The sequence below is a fragment of the Thermobia domestica genome, chromosome 2 (genome assembly GCF_964235325.1).
Source record: "Thermobia domestica chromosome 2, izTheDome1.hap1.1, whole genome shotgun sequence".
NCBI lineage: Eukaryota > Metazoa > Arthropoda > Insecta > Zygentoma > Lepismatidae > Thermobia > Thermobia domestica.
The window spans coordinates 110,111,971-110,125,469 of record NC_137455.1 but is presented as its reverse complement, the minus strand read 5'-3'; the positions used below and the strand labels follow the sequence as shown (position 1 = coordinate 110,125,469).

At 33.0% G+C, this 13,499-nt stretch overlaps 1 protein-coding gene across 2 annotated transcripts in view; it reads right to left on the bottom strand.

Annotated features, from left to right (window-relative positions):
- Window positions 1–1,442: 1,442 nt before the first annotated feature.
- Window positions 1,443–13,499, bottom strand: part of LOC145674644 (uncharacterized) — a 33,290-nt gene continuing 21,233 nt past the window's right edge. For both annotated transcript variants that reach the window (XM_081744865.1, XM_081744871.1), the window contains exons 4-5: window positions 6,781–7,020; window positions 1,443–2,220 (exon numbers count right to left, since the gene is read on the bottom strand). In XM_081744865.1, coding sequence (XP_081600991.1) covers window positions 1,694–2,220; window positions 6,781–7,020 — 767 coding nt within the window. In that variant the 3' untranslated portion in view covers window positions 1,443–1,693. The remainder of the gene's footprint in view (window positions 2,221–6,780; window positions 7,021–13,499) is intronic.

Sequence of the window (13,499 nt, the reverse complement as noted above, 5' to 3'; positions counted from 1 at the left end):
ACGACCTCCCGAATGCGAAGCCAAAGCTTTACCACTTGAGCTACTTCGCTCGGTTCTAAATTTTTTATGCGCACGTTCCAATTACAGACAGTTGAATTAATTGTCTCATTGTGATTCGTGATAGCCTGATCAGTCAACCAACCACAGAACTTAATCTTCTGTTGATGTAAAAGTGGCTTTGGTTGTTTTCAGATAGTTTCATGCGATGTCAACTTATGATGATAACGGCATTAAGTATAATAAAAACTCACTTCTTATCGTACGCCAGCATCCAGCCAGAAGCCGATCCTTCGCCTCACAAGAAAACAAAGAAACACAGCTATTTGCTCGTCTCACTTTCTGAACCGCAGTCAAATTAGAGTACAATCATCTATCTCACTTTATACCATTTCCCATGCTGCAGATGGTGTTAGGGAATAGTTTTTGCACTGTAATTGAATGCTTGTACATGTTTCAATACATACCTTGATTGCCTCATTGTTTAGATTTATGGACATCTCGTATATGGTGCGTTCTGGATGCATTTATCGTCATTCTTAAATTTATTAAACCATCACTGAACTGTACACACGTTTAGCATAACCTTACCGAATGGCTGCCATAATTTTGTTTCCGTTGCACTGACGTGTCTATCTCCTGTTTATCATCATAAAACATACAGGTCCATATGAGCTGGTGGGTCCCGACGTTTGGAATGTTCTCACTGAAGTCCCCGTTTAATTGGCGGCTACAAACGGCAGACTATAGTAGAAAATTCTCACTCTAACACGTTACATTTTTTTTTAACAAAAGATGCAAATGAAAATTCGACATTCTTAATATCTAATACTTGATTTTCTCACAGATTTTATATTTTAAGAGTCCGCTTTTAAGCACATATTTTTGATTATGAATTTCTCATTATATACCATGTGAATGTTTTTATGTTACCTTTGGAATCTTACTGCACCAGGCTGCTTCTTGTTCTTCACGGGATGCGTTCTACACAGACGGTTGCTTTTTCATTTGACTAATTATTCTATACGATATTCCAGGACGTGGACATGCCAGTTCGATAAGTGGTGGACGCTCAAAGATATTACGTATATTTCATTTTCTTCAAAAATGATGAAGCTATTGCTTACATGAACTATTCAACATAAAGTAGCAAAATTATTTTACATAGTTTAAAATGCAGAACTTCTCTTCTTTCTTTTTAAACAGAAAGGAGCTTTCAATTCTTTATAGGAACGGGTCGGGGAGTTGTATCACAAATAGGGAGAATTAATTTTAAGGTAGAGAAACGCAATCATAGAAATTGGCACGTGGCGTTCTACGAGTTGTCTGTAAACTAACCTACAATAACAGTATAGCAAATTGTGCAATATATTAGTGCTTTTAAACTTTAAAATATCTATCACAAAATAGAGTGCAAGTCAAATTTTAAAAATCAAACAAATTCAACCAAGAGAAAACTTTCATATTTTCCACAAAATATAAGTAAAAAATAAAATAGTACAGTTTTGCTCTCAGAAAATTACACTTTTTATGCTTATAAAGGTTTTTGTTATAAAAATTATACCTACACTTACCAATTGACAATAAAATGCATGTCAGCGAATAAGCGCTGTTACATCACTCTCAATATAAAAGTAAATGAACACATGTCAACGAGATTGTTATTAAGTAGATCAGAGGATATTCATATCTGTGATCAAGCGTTTTCTGTCCAATGTGGCCACTGCCTTAGTAATTCATATAAAGCTAACGCTGAACTCTCACTAGGAGACACCTGACTTTGACTAAGTAATTTATAATTATTACTGATCTTCTTGATACGTACACCTTCTTTAATTAAATTCTGAGTTACTGTTAATTGTGAATCTGGAGGTGAAATGTCAACAAAAAATCCAATAAGAGTAATTCCAATACTTTTGTTGTTGTATCCGTATGAATGGGTTCCAACTACATCCCAACCACGACCTTCATACACATAACCGTCAGCTCCTATCAGAAAATTATATGCTATATCCCAATAACCACGACTTTCCATATCAAAAGTTTGCATTTTTTGCACTACAAACGTACATTCAATACGACTAAAACACATTTCTGTTCCTGTATGACTTACAATGACGTAAGGTACGGGAGTCTTAAGTTCGGACTTCTCCAGACTAGGTTGAGCTGACCATTCATGTCTCTTGATAATCGTTAATTCGTTTTCACTACCCTGTGGTAAATCTGAAATAATTGGAAGTTACTATTAACTGTTTTGAAAATTCACCATCTCTAAGTATTTGTGCTTTTATTTTTACCTAGTCGTACCATAAATATATCTCAAAGTTTTAAGTGCATTGACACAAAATGATTAAAGATATTTAAATATCCTAATAAAATAAGTTACATGGATGCATTATGAACCAAAATCACAAATAATTATTCAAAATGACCACCATTAGCATGCACACAGTCCTTAAGCCTTTGTGGCTACTCATCAATTACATTACGCAAAACGCATCAACTGGAAAAATTACAGCTACCTTCCGAAGAGACCGCTTTAAACTTCCAATACTTGGATATCTCTTCTTGCAAACCATCTCCCGAAGCTTGGACCACAATTGTAGTCCAAAGGGTTTAGATCCGAACTTACAGAAGGCCAATCTGAAGTGAAAATGAAGTCCGGAACATTTGCCTCCAGCCATTGCTGGGTTGTTCGTGATGTGTGTGCTGCGGCTGGGTCATGCTGGAAGCTCCAGTTCTGTCCATGGAAGAGGATGTTGGTGAGGTTCTTGGTTTGTCTTTCAAGCACTGTCTCCTGGTATAGTTTGGCTGACGTTTTGACTTTTCTCAGAAATGGAGTTCCGTTGTGCCCTCGTAGCTCACACCCCACAACACCACGACTGAGGCAGGATGCTGACCTCTCTGGATCCTTGGAGCCTTTTCACCAGCTCCTCTAGAGGATGTGGAATATGTCCTGTAGTTTTGGACATTGAAAGTCTCCTCAACACTGAAAGTCTCTTCATCAGTGAAAATGATTCGATGGTGTCCATTTGCTGCGTAACGCTTAAGTAAGCGCTTTGCTTTTAGGAGCCTCTGGTGCTTCAGTTCATTTGTCAAATGTCCTCTGCGTTGTTTGTAAGCATAGAGCCTTAGATCACTGCTTAACGTGAGAGACATAGACATTTTGGATATCTTTAGTTCACGAGTCATAACTGGCTGTTTTTAACTGGATTTTGTGGGACACGCGCTACCATTGCTTTCATAAGTACCAGTGTTCGTACTGTGCATGGTCTTCTTTGCTACGGGTGACCTTTTACAATTTCAGTCTCAACAAGACGCTGGATAGTGTGGTAAACGATTTCTTTTTTACTAATTTGTAGCTTCTGGAGGGTTTTGAAAATCTCCTCTTTTGATTTTCCTGTCTTGTGTAACGCTATCACGGCTACACGATTTTCACACTCGCTCCAATTCATCTTGAACACTTATAACTGACACTCTTCTTCAGCTCATCCAGCAATGACTCACTCTTTACGATACCTCTCTTGACGTCGCTCGCTTCTACGGGTGGAAGTACAGCTACCCTTAAAAGGTAAGACAGTACTTATGGTAAGACTAGGTAGATATAATATATTAAAAAATAAATTTATTGTGTGCCAAACAGCAAATCTTATCTAGGCAATGTTTATTTTATCATTAACATTTGCAGGATCAGCGACACATTTTTTTTCTCAGTTACCTTTAACCTTCTATATTGCCCTCATTACCCATTGCCTGAAACAGACTAGGGAGCTCGCACCAGAAGTGAGTGCTCTACTACTGAACCATCGCACCTTCCAGTCGGGTATAAAGATTAGGAGGACACATTTTTTTTCTTTTTGAGGGCAGGTAATTGAATACTTCATCTGATAAACTTAGCAGATAATTTAACTGTAATTTCTTGTTTTGTCACACAACCAACAAAGCAAAGACAGGAAATTATAAAGATGCTCATGGCAAGAAAGAAAGAAAGAAAAAAGGAAGTTCCAAAAAGACCTACTAGATTTCTTGTTGAAAATTATTTGTTGAATTTATCAGGTGAAGTATTCGACTACCTGTATTAATAAGCCACTCAATAAAAAATGTTGTCTCTCTACCTTTAAACCCAACTGACAAAACACCAAACTTAAAACTGGGATGAGTTAACACAAGAGTACTAAATATATCTTCAATGGATCAGTTACCTTACAAACTTTTGTTGTTGAGTTTAGAATTTCCTTTTTCTCTAATCTTTTGCTCCAATTTCCTTGAAAAATATGAATTTAGATAGAGTCGTAAATCTTTTCCCGTAAGTTATACATTAATATAATGTCTGCAATGGTTCTAATGAAGCAATGTGGGGAAATAATTCTCATAACAGCTATAAACTCTTTTTGGAACTTTCACATAATTTTGGATTATATCACTCGGAGATTAACATGCCAAAGAAAGGAAGATTTGTTGTAGTTTTTTATCTGTTGAAAAAACAGCAGTTCATGATTGATACAGGAAACCAAAATGCCTCAGATCCTTTAACAATGAAAATAACAAGGTGATATCACATTAGATTAGCATTTTAGAGCCCATATATATAACATCTTGAACGTTTTAGTATCAATATGTCAATAAATCTACTACAAAATGTCGTATTTGTTATTAATTAAAAAAATAATGAATAAAGGACAAAGCTAATCAATGCACGACTACATTGTGGTTCAAAAATAATAATAAAAATTTACTTTAAAAGGAAGTTTCGAAGCAAATTTGATGATTTACAAGAAATAACGTACGACTCTGAAAACACTAGTTGGAAAGGATGTTTAAAATTAAACTTTGGAAGTTATGATAATTTTATAGTATTTTATCACATAGATTATTATATTTAAGGTAATTTATAGGGGCAGTGTGTATATATACTGTTCTCTTGCTTGCGTCAGAATGAAAGGTTTAATAGGTATGTTCTAGTATGTTTTATTTTAAGAGGTGACATGTTATTGTTGGCTTATAAAGATATAATTTTTAGCTCTGTAAAAATTATTTTTTTGTTGCTCTCGAACTACGCATAAAGATTTTTGTCACAGTTACCATTTTATTCTGTTCACTGAGATTATCTATTGACATATATTTGATCTTTGGGCTTACTATTATTATGCGCTAAGATTATTATAGCGAGAAATGAAGAGCTTCCTCGTGTCTATATGGTTATCATTCGTTATCTTCAGTATTGAAGATTCGGGTTCCAGCTCGTTTCTTAGATCCCACGTTATGCTGTAGGTCCATGTCTCATACAGCCACTGTACTGAAAAATCTGCTAAAATCCAATTCGCAGAAATAAAATTTAATATTTTCTAATAATACCATTAGCTCGTTCTACTAATGTTAATGATAATCTTTCGTAGGCCTTACCTTATTCCTAGTTTTTAATTGCAAATTTGCAATTAATCTGTTTTTTTTAAAAAAAAAACATTATCGATTAATTTAATTATTTAAAAATTTTGTTAATTTTTAACTCAATCAATTAAAATTTTTAATTTTAATTGATAATCGTTTAAAAAAGTCGTTATTTTTTTCCCTCTAAAATAGTGTGAAAAGGATATTCTACCGGAACTTTTTTGTGTCTTATTTAAAAAACTTCATGGACGGTTCCGTTATAGAAGTGGATTAATGCAGACATCTTTCCCAAAATGACCCTAAATTGCCTTGAAGTCTGAGTCATGAACTCCTTAACTTTATAATGATCACAGTTATTATAATGATCATTATTTTATCAATCTTTAAGACTTTGAAATGACACTTATCATTATTACTACATTCTAATATATATATATATATAAAATTGATGTTCTTTATTGAAGTTACAGTTACACAAAAAATATAATAAAAACATAATTTCATTAATACCTTTTTAACTTATTTTATGATAATTTTACTAATTGCCAGTTTGTTCGAAAACAGCAATTTTTCGTAATAATCAATTCATTTTCCCAATCCCTTAATTCTACCCGTTATATTATATATTAACTTTCAAACCTCAAGATAATTCTCATTGCATAATAGTAAATATTGTCATTTCTACTATTTTAAAGATATTTTCATTTTAACAGTTACTTTCTTTTGACTAATTTTTAAAGTAATTCACTATTATTTCTTTATTTTTTTATTTTAATCCATTAAATTTTTCACATGTTGATTCGTTCAGTGTGGCACTCATGCGGTCCAAAACATCTACGGGCATCGCAGATCTCTTATTGCTCAATCTCGTGCTGTTAGAGGCAGCCTGTTCCCCTAAGAAGACATGAACATTGAAAGGAAAAATTCCAACGCCTAGTTAGCAGGCTAGAATCTCGTTCGTTATCGGTGCATGGCCGTTCTTAGTTGGTGGGGCGATTTGTCTTGTTAATTCCGATAATGAAAGAGACTCTAGCCTGTTAACTAGGCATTGGAATCTTTCCTTCCAACGTTCATGTCTTCTAAGAGGGACAGACTGCCTCTAGTAGCACGAGATTGAGCCATAACAGGTTTGTGGTACCGTTAAAGTTTTCTTTAATTTTTCTAATTATAGTTAAATGTTGTATGGTGTATCATTGCCCAAGAGTTAATAGGTAGGAAGGCTTGTTATGAAGGGAACATAAATAAACAGCTACATAAAATATTATTCGAATCTGTTTTGTACTGGAAGAAAGGAACAGATCTCAAATTATCTTAGCTTCGGTTATGAAAGGACACTGAGTAGCATCAATATAATTCTTTTTTCTAGTTTTGAAAACATTATCTTTTCTCACTTACCTTCTGTCAGACTTTCAGTAACATCATAGATACCAGTTTCCTTAGATAAAAATGTAGCCGTAGAGTTTGGTATCAATTCCATCCCAGAATTTCCTACCTTGAACACTATTAAAATGGTAGCAAAAGCAATTGCAACAAGAATTATTATTACCAAACTTGCAATAATACAGGATCTTCTTCTTATCACACTTTTCACTTTAACAGGGGGAATTGAACTGACTACTCCTGGTAGAATAATACCTGAAATTATAATAACATTCAAATTAGCATTTTAATTTTAATGTGTTCACGTTAAGACTTTGTTTTATATACTAGCTGAACCTGCGCTCTCTACACAGCGCTTCATTTATATATGAACATGAATCTCCTTGTCATTTCTCACAACATCTGTACATGTTCCTTTACAAACACAAGTGAAAGACGTCTTGATAAAAATCGGTAAGGGGTACTGTAAAGGAGAGATTTTTTTTATTATTTTTTCAATATCTCGCACCGTTTGCAAGATTTTAGCCTACTTCTAGTTGGAGTTTCTAATTCATATGTGTTCAGTGTTTCCTTTCTTCTTGTATGCAGTATGTAATAAGCAAACACGTTACACACACAATTAATTATAATGTCAGTGATATATGGTGTTTATTGGGCAAAACAATTCAAACAATAACGATTTCATCTTAGACTAGAGAAATGTTTATCCTTCCTTTTTCATTATCATTTGGCCATGAAACAAACGCCAGGGAGATATACTAATTTCGTATACAAATGTGTTGTGTGGGAATGTATAACTCGTAGGATATGATGCTTTACTTTTTATAAACTTCAACATTTCCAGTGTACCCCTAAAATATACTAAAGAAATAACAGCCATTTTAAAAATATTCAATTAGAATTGAACAATCCACACAAAATTTACAATCGATCAGTGAAAACGGCATCTTTCTAGAGCCTATGGTTCCCGAGAACTCACTGTGGAAAGGATTGGCCACAAACATATAATTTTTTCTTGACCACAAACACATAAACCTACCAATTTAATATATAGGTACTAGTGATGCTGTCCATTGTGGAATCTAGTGATCATCCTTCTCATTAAATTCAAATTATAGGAGTAAATATGTAATGTCAAACAAAACACTACAATGTTCTATAAAAATCTGAGTGTGTTTAATAAATATTCAGGAAAATATGTTATATAAAATTGGGAAAACAGGCTCCCTTATTACTGCCTCATTTTAGCTGCAAGCAATTGAGATAATTGGAAATTCTCGGAAAAAATATACTATATTCGACAAAATTGTTAACACAGAAAGTTAACATAGAAGTTCGAAAGAGCCTATTCGATAGCAATGATGTGAACAGACTTTGAGGAAGATGGCTGAAACTCAGCTCAAATGTAGAAGAGGCTACGTGGATTCTATATTCTAAAAGCAAATTGTCCTAAAATGGATGGGACATAGTCAAGAAGCACGAAATATTAACATTAGAGTCAATGGAAAGTCAATGAATGAAATCGTCCACATATCTGAAAAGCTATAAAAAGGAGATGATTAATGGAAAGCTTATTGCAAAGACATAATAAAGAGGTTGAAAACGATGTATAATATGTAAGGTAAATATGGATAGAACATTGTGAAAAATCACGTTGTTTGAGTAAAATCAATAACAATGATAAAGTATATGCATCTTCTGCGAATTGCCCAGGGCCCCATGCGGAGGTTACGTGCTTGAAGTGTTTCACATCTGGATGTGGAATCTCCAGACTCAATTTCGCACGCAACGTGACTTTTGACCTGATCACGTGGCACAGTCTAGTCCTTATGGCAAACCGGATAGGCTCTTTAAAGAACATGTACGATATATTACATCAAAATCAATCAGTTGTAATGGAAATTATCGTGGAACATACTTTTTAAATTGGAACCGGGGGGGGGGGGAATCCATCCCACAGTCATTGCTCTTATCTTGGCTGATTATCGTCTTAAGCCCTGGAAATTACAGAAAAAGAGTAAAAAAAAAATAAAAAAAACGTACAATACATTGAATCAAAACCGAATGAATGCAAGAAATCGGGGGGGAGTAAGGAATATAAATCCACAACTTTATTCTTTACAGATTTTAACGACTTGCAGAGGAAAATGTATTACATGTTACGCCAGAACTGAATTTTTTAACGAAAATTCTTGAGGAACATATTTTTGAAATTGAGAGGCGGTGTTTTTGTACTTTAAAATTGAATTGATTATTAAACTATTTGTGTTTTAATTTTACTAGAAACTTATGAATATGCATTAATGCTTGTATACTTGTATATATATATATATATATATATATATATATATATATATATATATATATATATATATATATATATATATGATAACAATAAACTATATAAATTGAGATTTAAGAATAACCTGTTTTTGCGGAAGACTTCCGCATTCGAGGAACTTCTTTTTTAATGTCTCTTCACATAACTGTAACAATAAAAGGTATGACTTACAATATGTTGGATAAAAATCCTGGCTTGATGATCACCATAATGCTCGGTTCGAGTTTCTATGCCTATCACTCAATATCTAAAGACTTGTTATTCGTCTCTACTAAGTGACTGTCCAATAGATTTACTAAATCTGATCCTTTGTTTACATTTCAGAAGGTTTATATAAGTTTCTGGTTTCACTTATGTTTCTTATTCTCCATACGTTGTTCTGACACTTTCACTCACGTTTTTATTTTCCGGAAACGAGCTTGGTTATTTTATTTCTAGATACTGATATCACATTTACAACAACTTTAAAATTTAATATACATAGGTTTTCTACTATTTTATATCACAGTGGGGGTTAAATTCACCCAAGAAACCTTCATACCATAGATCAGCGCTTTTCCTTTCATTGTTTAGAACGCAAACATACTAGTCACTAAAAGAAAACGGTTAGCTTTCAAGCCTTAAATTGCTTGTCGACGGAGTAATGGTAGGAGAGAACCAACAGATACGAAAACTAGAAAGGAAGATTCAATTAAGTGTAACTATCAGCCATTTTAGATAGTATAATGTAGGCACCTTTTACAGAAACAATCTATAGGTAAATAATCTTATATTTTAAGAAAATTTCTGGGACTTATAAGGGCTATGATAAAGCATTTCTTTGTTAATTTTGTGTGAAGTGATATATTTTTGAAGTCAAGAAATATACCAAATATAATGGATTGATAATGTAGTTCAAAACCATGAAAAAGAAAATAAAACTGTAAGGTCAAAATATATAGTGGAAAGATATTTCTGTTGCTGATACTTGGTAAAATACCTGTCAAATCAAAATTATTTAAATCGGGTGATTAGAAAGCAACGCTAAATTGAATCAAGATTAATTTTACTTACAATAAAAACAATATGAAGTATTTCTCAAAATTCCATGGTCCGATTTGTATTATAAGCTAAAACTAATTGCTCATGCTGAAAACAGAGAGAATAAAAAGAGAGGACTCATCGGTATCATCCTACTTTTATATTTGAAAATCACATATTACGTTCAAGGGGCTAGACAGTTGCTTGATCATTCGATCATAAAATCATTTAAGCGAAATGTTCGAAGTTAAGTAGACACATTTCTCCAAACTTAAGAATAACATTATTCAATTGTATAAATTTCATCGTTCAAACTTAAATATTTACTTATGTACACGTAAAACGTTAGAATAACTGAAAAGAGTGTGCCTCAATTATGATGCTTCAAAGAAGTTAAGTTGCATACCTTTAAATTGTTCAGAATATAAAACCATATTTAGCTTGGCAAAGAATTAACCTATGAAGTCACACGCCTATCATTTATTAATTTAAAAAGAAAGAAAAAAGAGAGGAAATGGCTTTACACAATTTGCGAAATATTAACAGAAGGTAGTGCTACAACGATAGCAAAATTTACCATATAGAAAAGTAAAAAACTAGCCAAAATGAACTAAAATATCCTAGTAAGCTTAAGCAAAACATGTTATTTACGAGAGAAAATATACAACTTCAGTTACTTACGAAGAAATAAAATACAGATTGTGTCTTTTAATAATAGTTCATACTTTGAAATGTTTGCCCTTATTCTACATACTGAATTTTGTTCATAAAATGCACAATAGATTCGTAAGGTCGTGCTTCTTGTTTTCAAGCTATTACAAACTTTATGGTCCTAATTCAGAAATATTATAGTGAATTTTGATTTTGCTACTATTCAAATACATTACATTCGTTATATAAGAAGTACGGAAAACTCCCAAATTGTTGAATTAAAATATAAAATAGATTTAAAGTCTTGATTAAAAGAAATAAATTACGAGTTATTTAAATAAAAAATAGATTTGAATAAGAGAAAAATTAACAAAAATGTTTTTATGTAAAAAAAATTAACATATATATATTTAAAAACATACTCTTCAAGTAATTCGTAATGCGACACTAAAATGTGTATTTATCAGTTAAACTAACGCAGATAGTCGCCAAGCAGAGACTTTCTCTCTGCAGTTAATACAGTAAAATATTCCAAGATGATGATTGCACGTCTTTATATTATTTCAGAGGAGTCATCCTTTACTCAGTTCTTATGTTAGAGTCGTATGCAAATCTGTAGTAAATTCATAGGAAATCAACAGGAACTGACTTCAACCGTCAAGCATGGTGGGGATTTTGTTATGGTAGGAAAACATTTAGTGTATAGAATTTGAAATTTCGTGTAATATGTGGTTAGTATGAACACAGCGAGAAATGCATCGATATCTTGAACAAGGTCGTTCAATATTTTCAGTTGGCCAATAAAAATTCTCTCTTTTCTTGTGGCGCTTCTTGACGACTATTAAAGTGACTCAAAATTGGACGAGAGAAAAGGCATCCAAAAGTGATCATGATTCATACTCAGTTAACTTAGTTGACATGTAATTCATATAATACATCTGAACCACACATAATCGTACACTGCGACGATCTTCCCGAAAATCTTTCCATGTCGACCTATTAGTTTGCTTGCGCTTCATACCGCACGTCACAGGTCAAAATAGCAAAACTTCTTGATCCAAGGATCGACTGAATTAAGGCTTGGAAAACGTAAATATGTAATGACTAAAGCTTAGAATTAAAGCCAAAGTAAACGGCTAAAAATGGCTGACAAAATTGCAAATCAAAAGAGTAAAAATAGCTGGCAAAATGGCAAAATAAAAGAAAAAGAAAGAATCTTCAATGTAATGAAATGAAACAAAATGGTAAACGCACACACACTGTCACACTTTATTCATATTTACTGACATTAAGAAGATGTGGTCTGATATGTTGTCCTGGGTTGTCTTTTGGAATAGGTAGAGGGGAATTTGAGTGTTACGAAGGGTTGAGAGAGAAGTTCCTTCAGCATAGTGCCTGGGTACTAGATGCATTTACGAGTGTAAATGAATCTAGAAGAATCGCAAAATCGTGGAATGTGATATTATATTTACTGCGAAATGTTGGAAAGCTAGATTAGTGCCCAATATAGGGCAAATTTTACATCTACGTCTCTGTGTTTTCTTGGTGGAGATGCGGAATTTTTTTTTATGGAACAAATTCTAATAATAAGGATGTGAAGTAGAGGAATCGTGAGTTTCAGTACGATTTTGTAGCGTGCGGATTTTAGATGAGGTAGTAAATATGTATGTATAAGAAATATATATGTATATATTTTTTTAAGGGAGGGAGGCTGGAATGGTATTCCGGTGAAGAAATTCAGAATAAAAGATTCTGTGGTAATGGAATTTTTATTTTGTACGATTGAATTCTTTGGAAATAAAGTAGAGTGGAAGAAAGCTATCCGAGATTGGAGAATGTTGAAGAGAGGATATTCAGAAAATTATTGATGAACTATGTATTACAATAGGTACGTGTTTCTCCCATGAAGTGAAGATATTGTATATTGTTAATAGATTCGATGTTGACGTCAGTCTTCAGATGTCCGTTCCGAAATCTGAAATGCATCGAGCAAGATGACGACATACTTGGAGAAAGACTTGGTGAATTTGACTGACTAGTTGTTTGGAGATTGCAGGAATAATTTGATACTGGTTAATTACGAGTTCATATTAGATTAATGTCTCTATGAATAAAAGCTAGATGCAATGTTTGAGTGATGACATTATAGATTGGCGTATGATGGGATCATGCGTCTGTCTATGACATTGCCTCTGATGATTTCGAAGATATTGGTTATTTTTAAATGTGAAGTTGTTTATAGTTATGACAACCTAAGCTACTTGAATTTGGAAATGTGTGTTGGGCTTTCGGAGTTCGTGATGTCTACTTAGGAATTCTTTAAGGATGGTAATACGACGGGTGGGTGGAGAATTGGTGTTCAATGAAGTAGCATCTGTGGTTACTAGGATTGTATTAGGGGTATGTAAAGAAATTAGGCTTAGCAATTGTCAGTATATTAAACAATGTTATGAAATTGTAGATTTCATATGATAAATAAGATAGGTTATGCACAAAAATATATATATCAGAGACTTATTTCTAGTACGTCTGTATTTAAACATTTAAAAAAATGAAGTGAAAAATTTCTACTTTCGATTATAAAACAAGTCTTAAAATTTTGTTTCTAAACTATTTCAATTCTAAAGTATCGCAAAGGAAAGCTTAGGAAAAATGAAACTGTGAACTTAAATTATGACAGAATTTAAAAATCCTCAAAATGTAATTGAAATCCTTGAACATG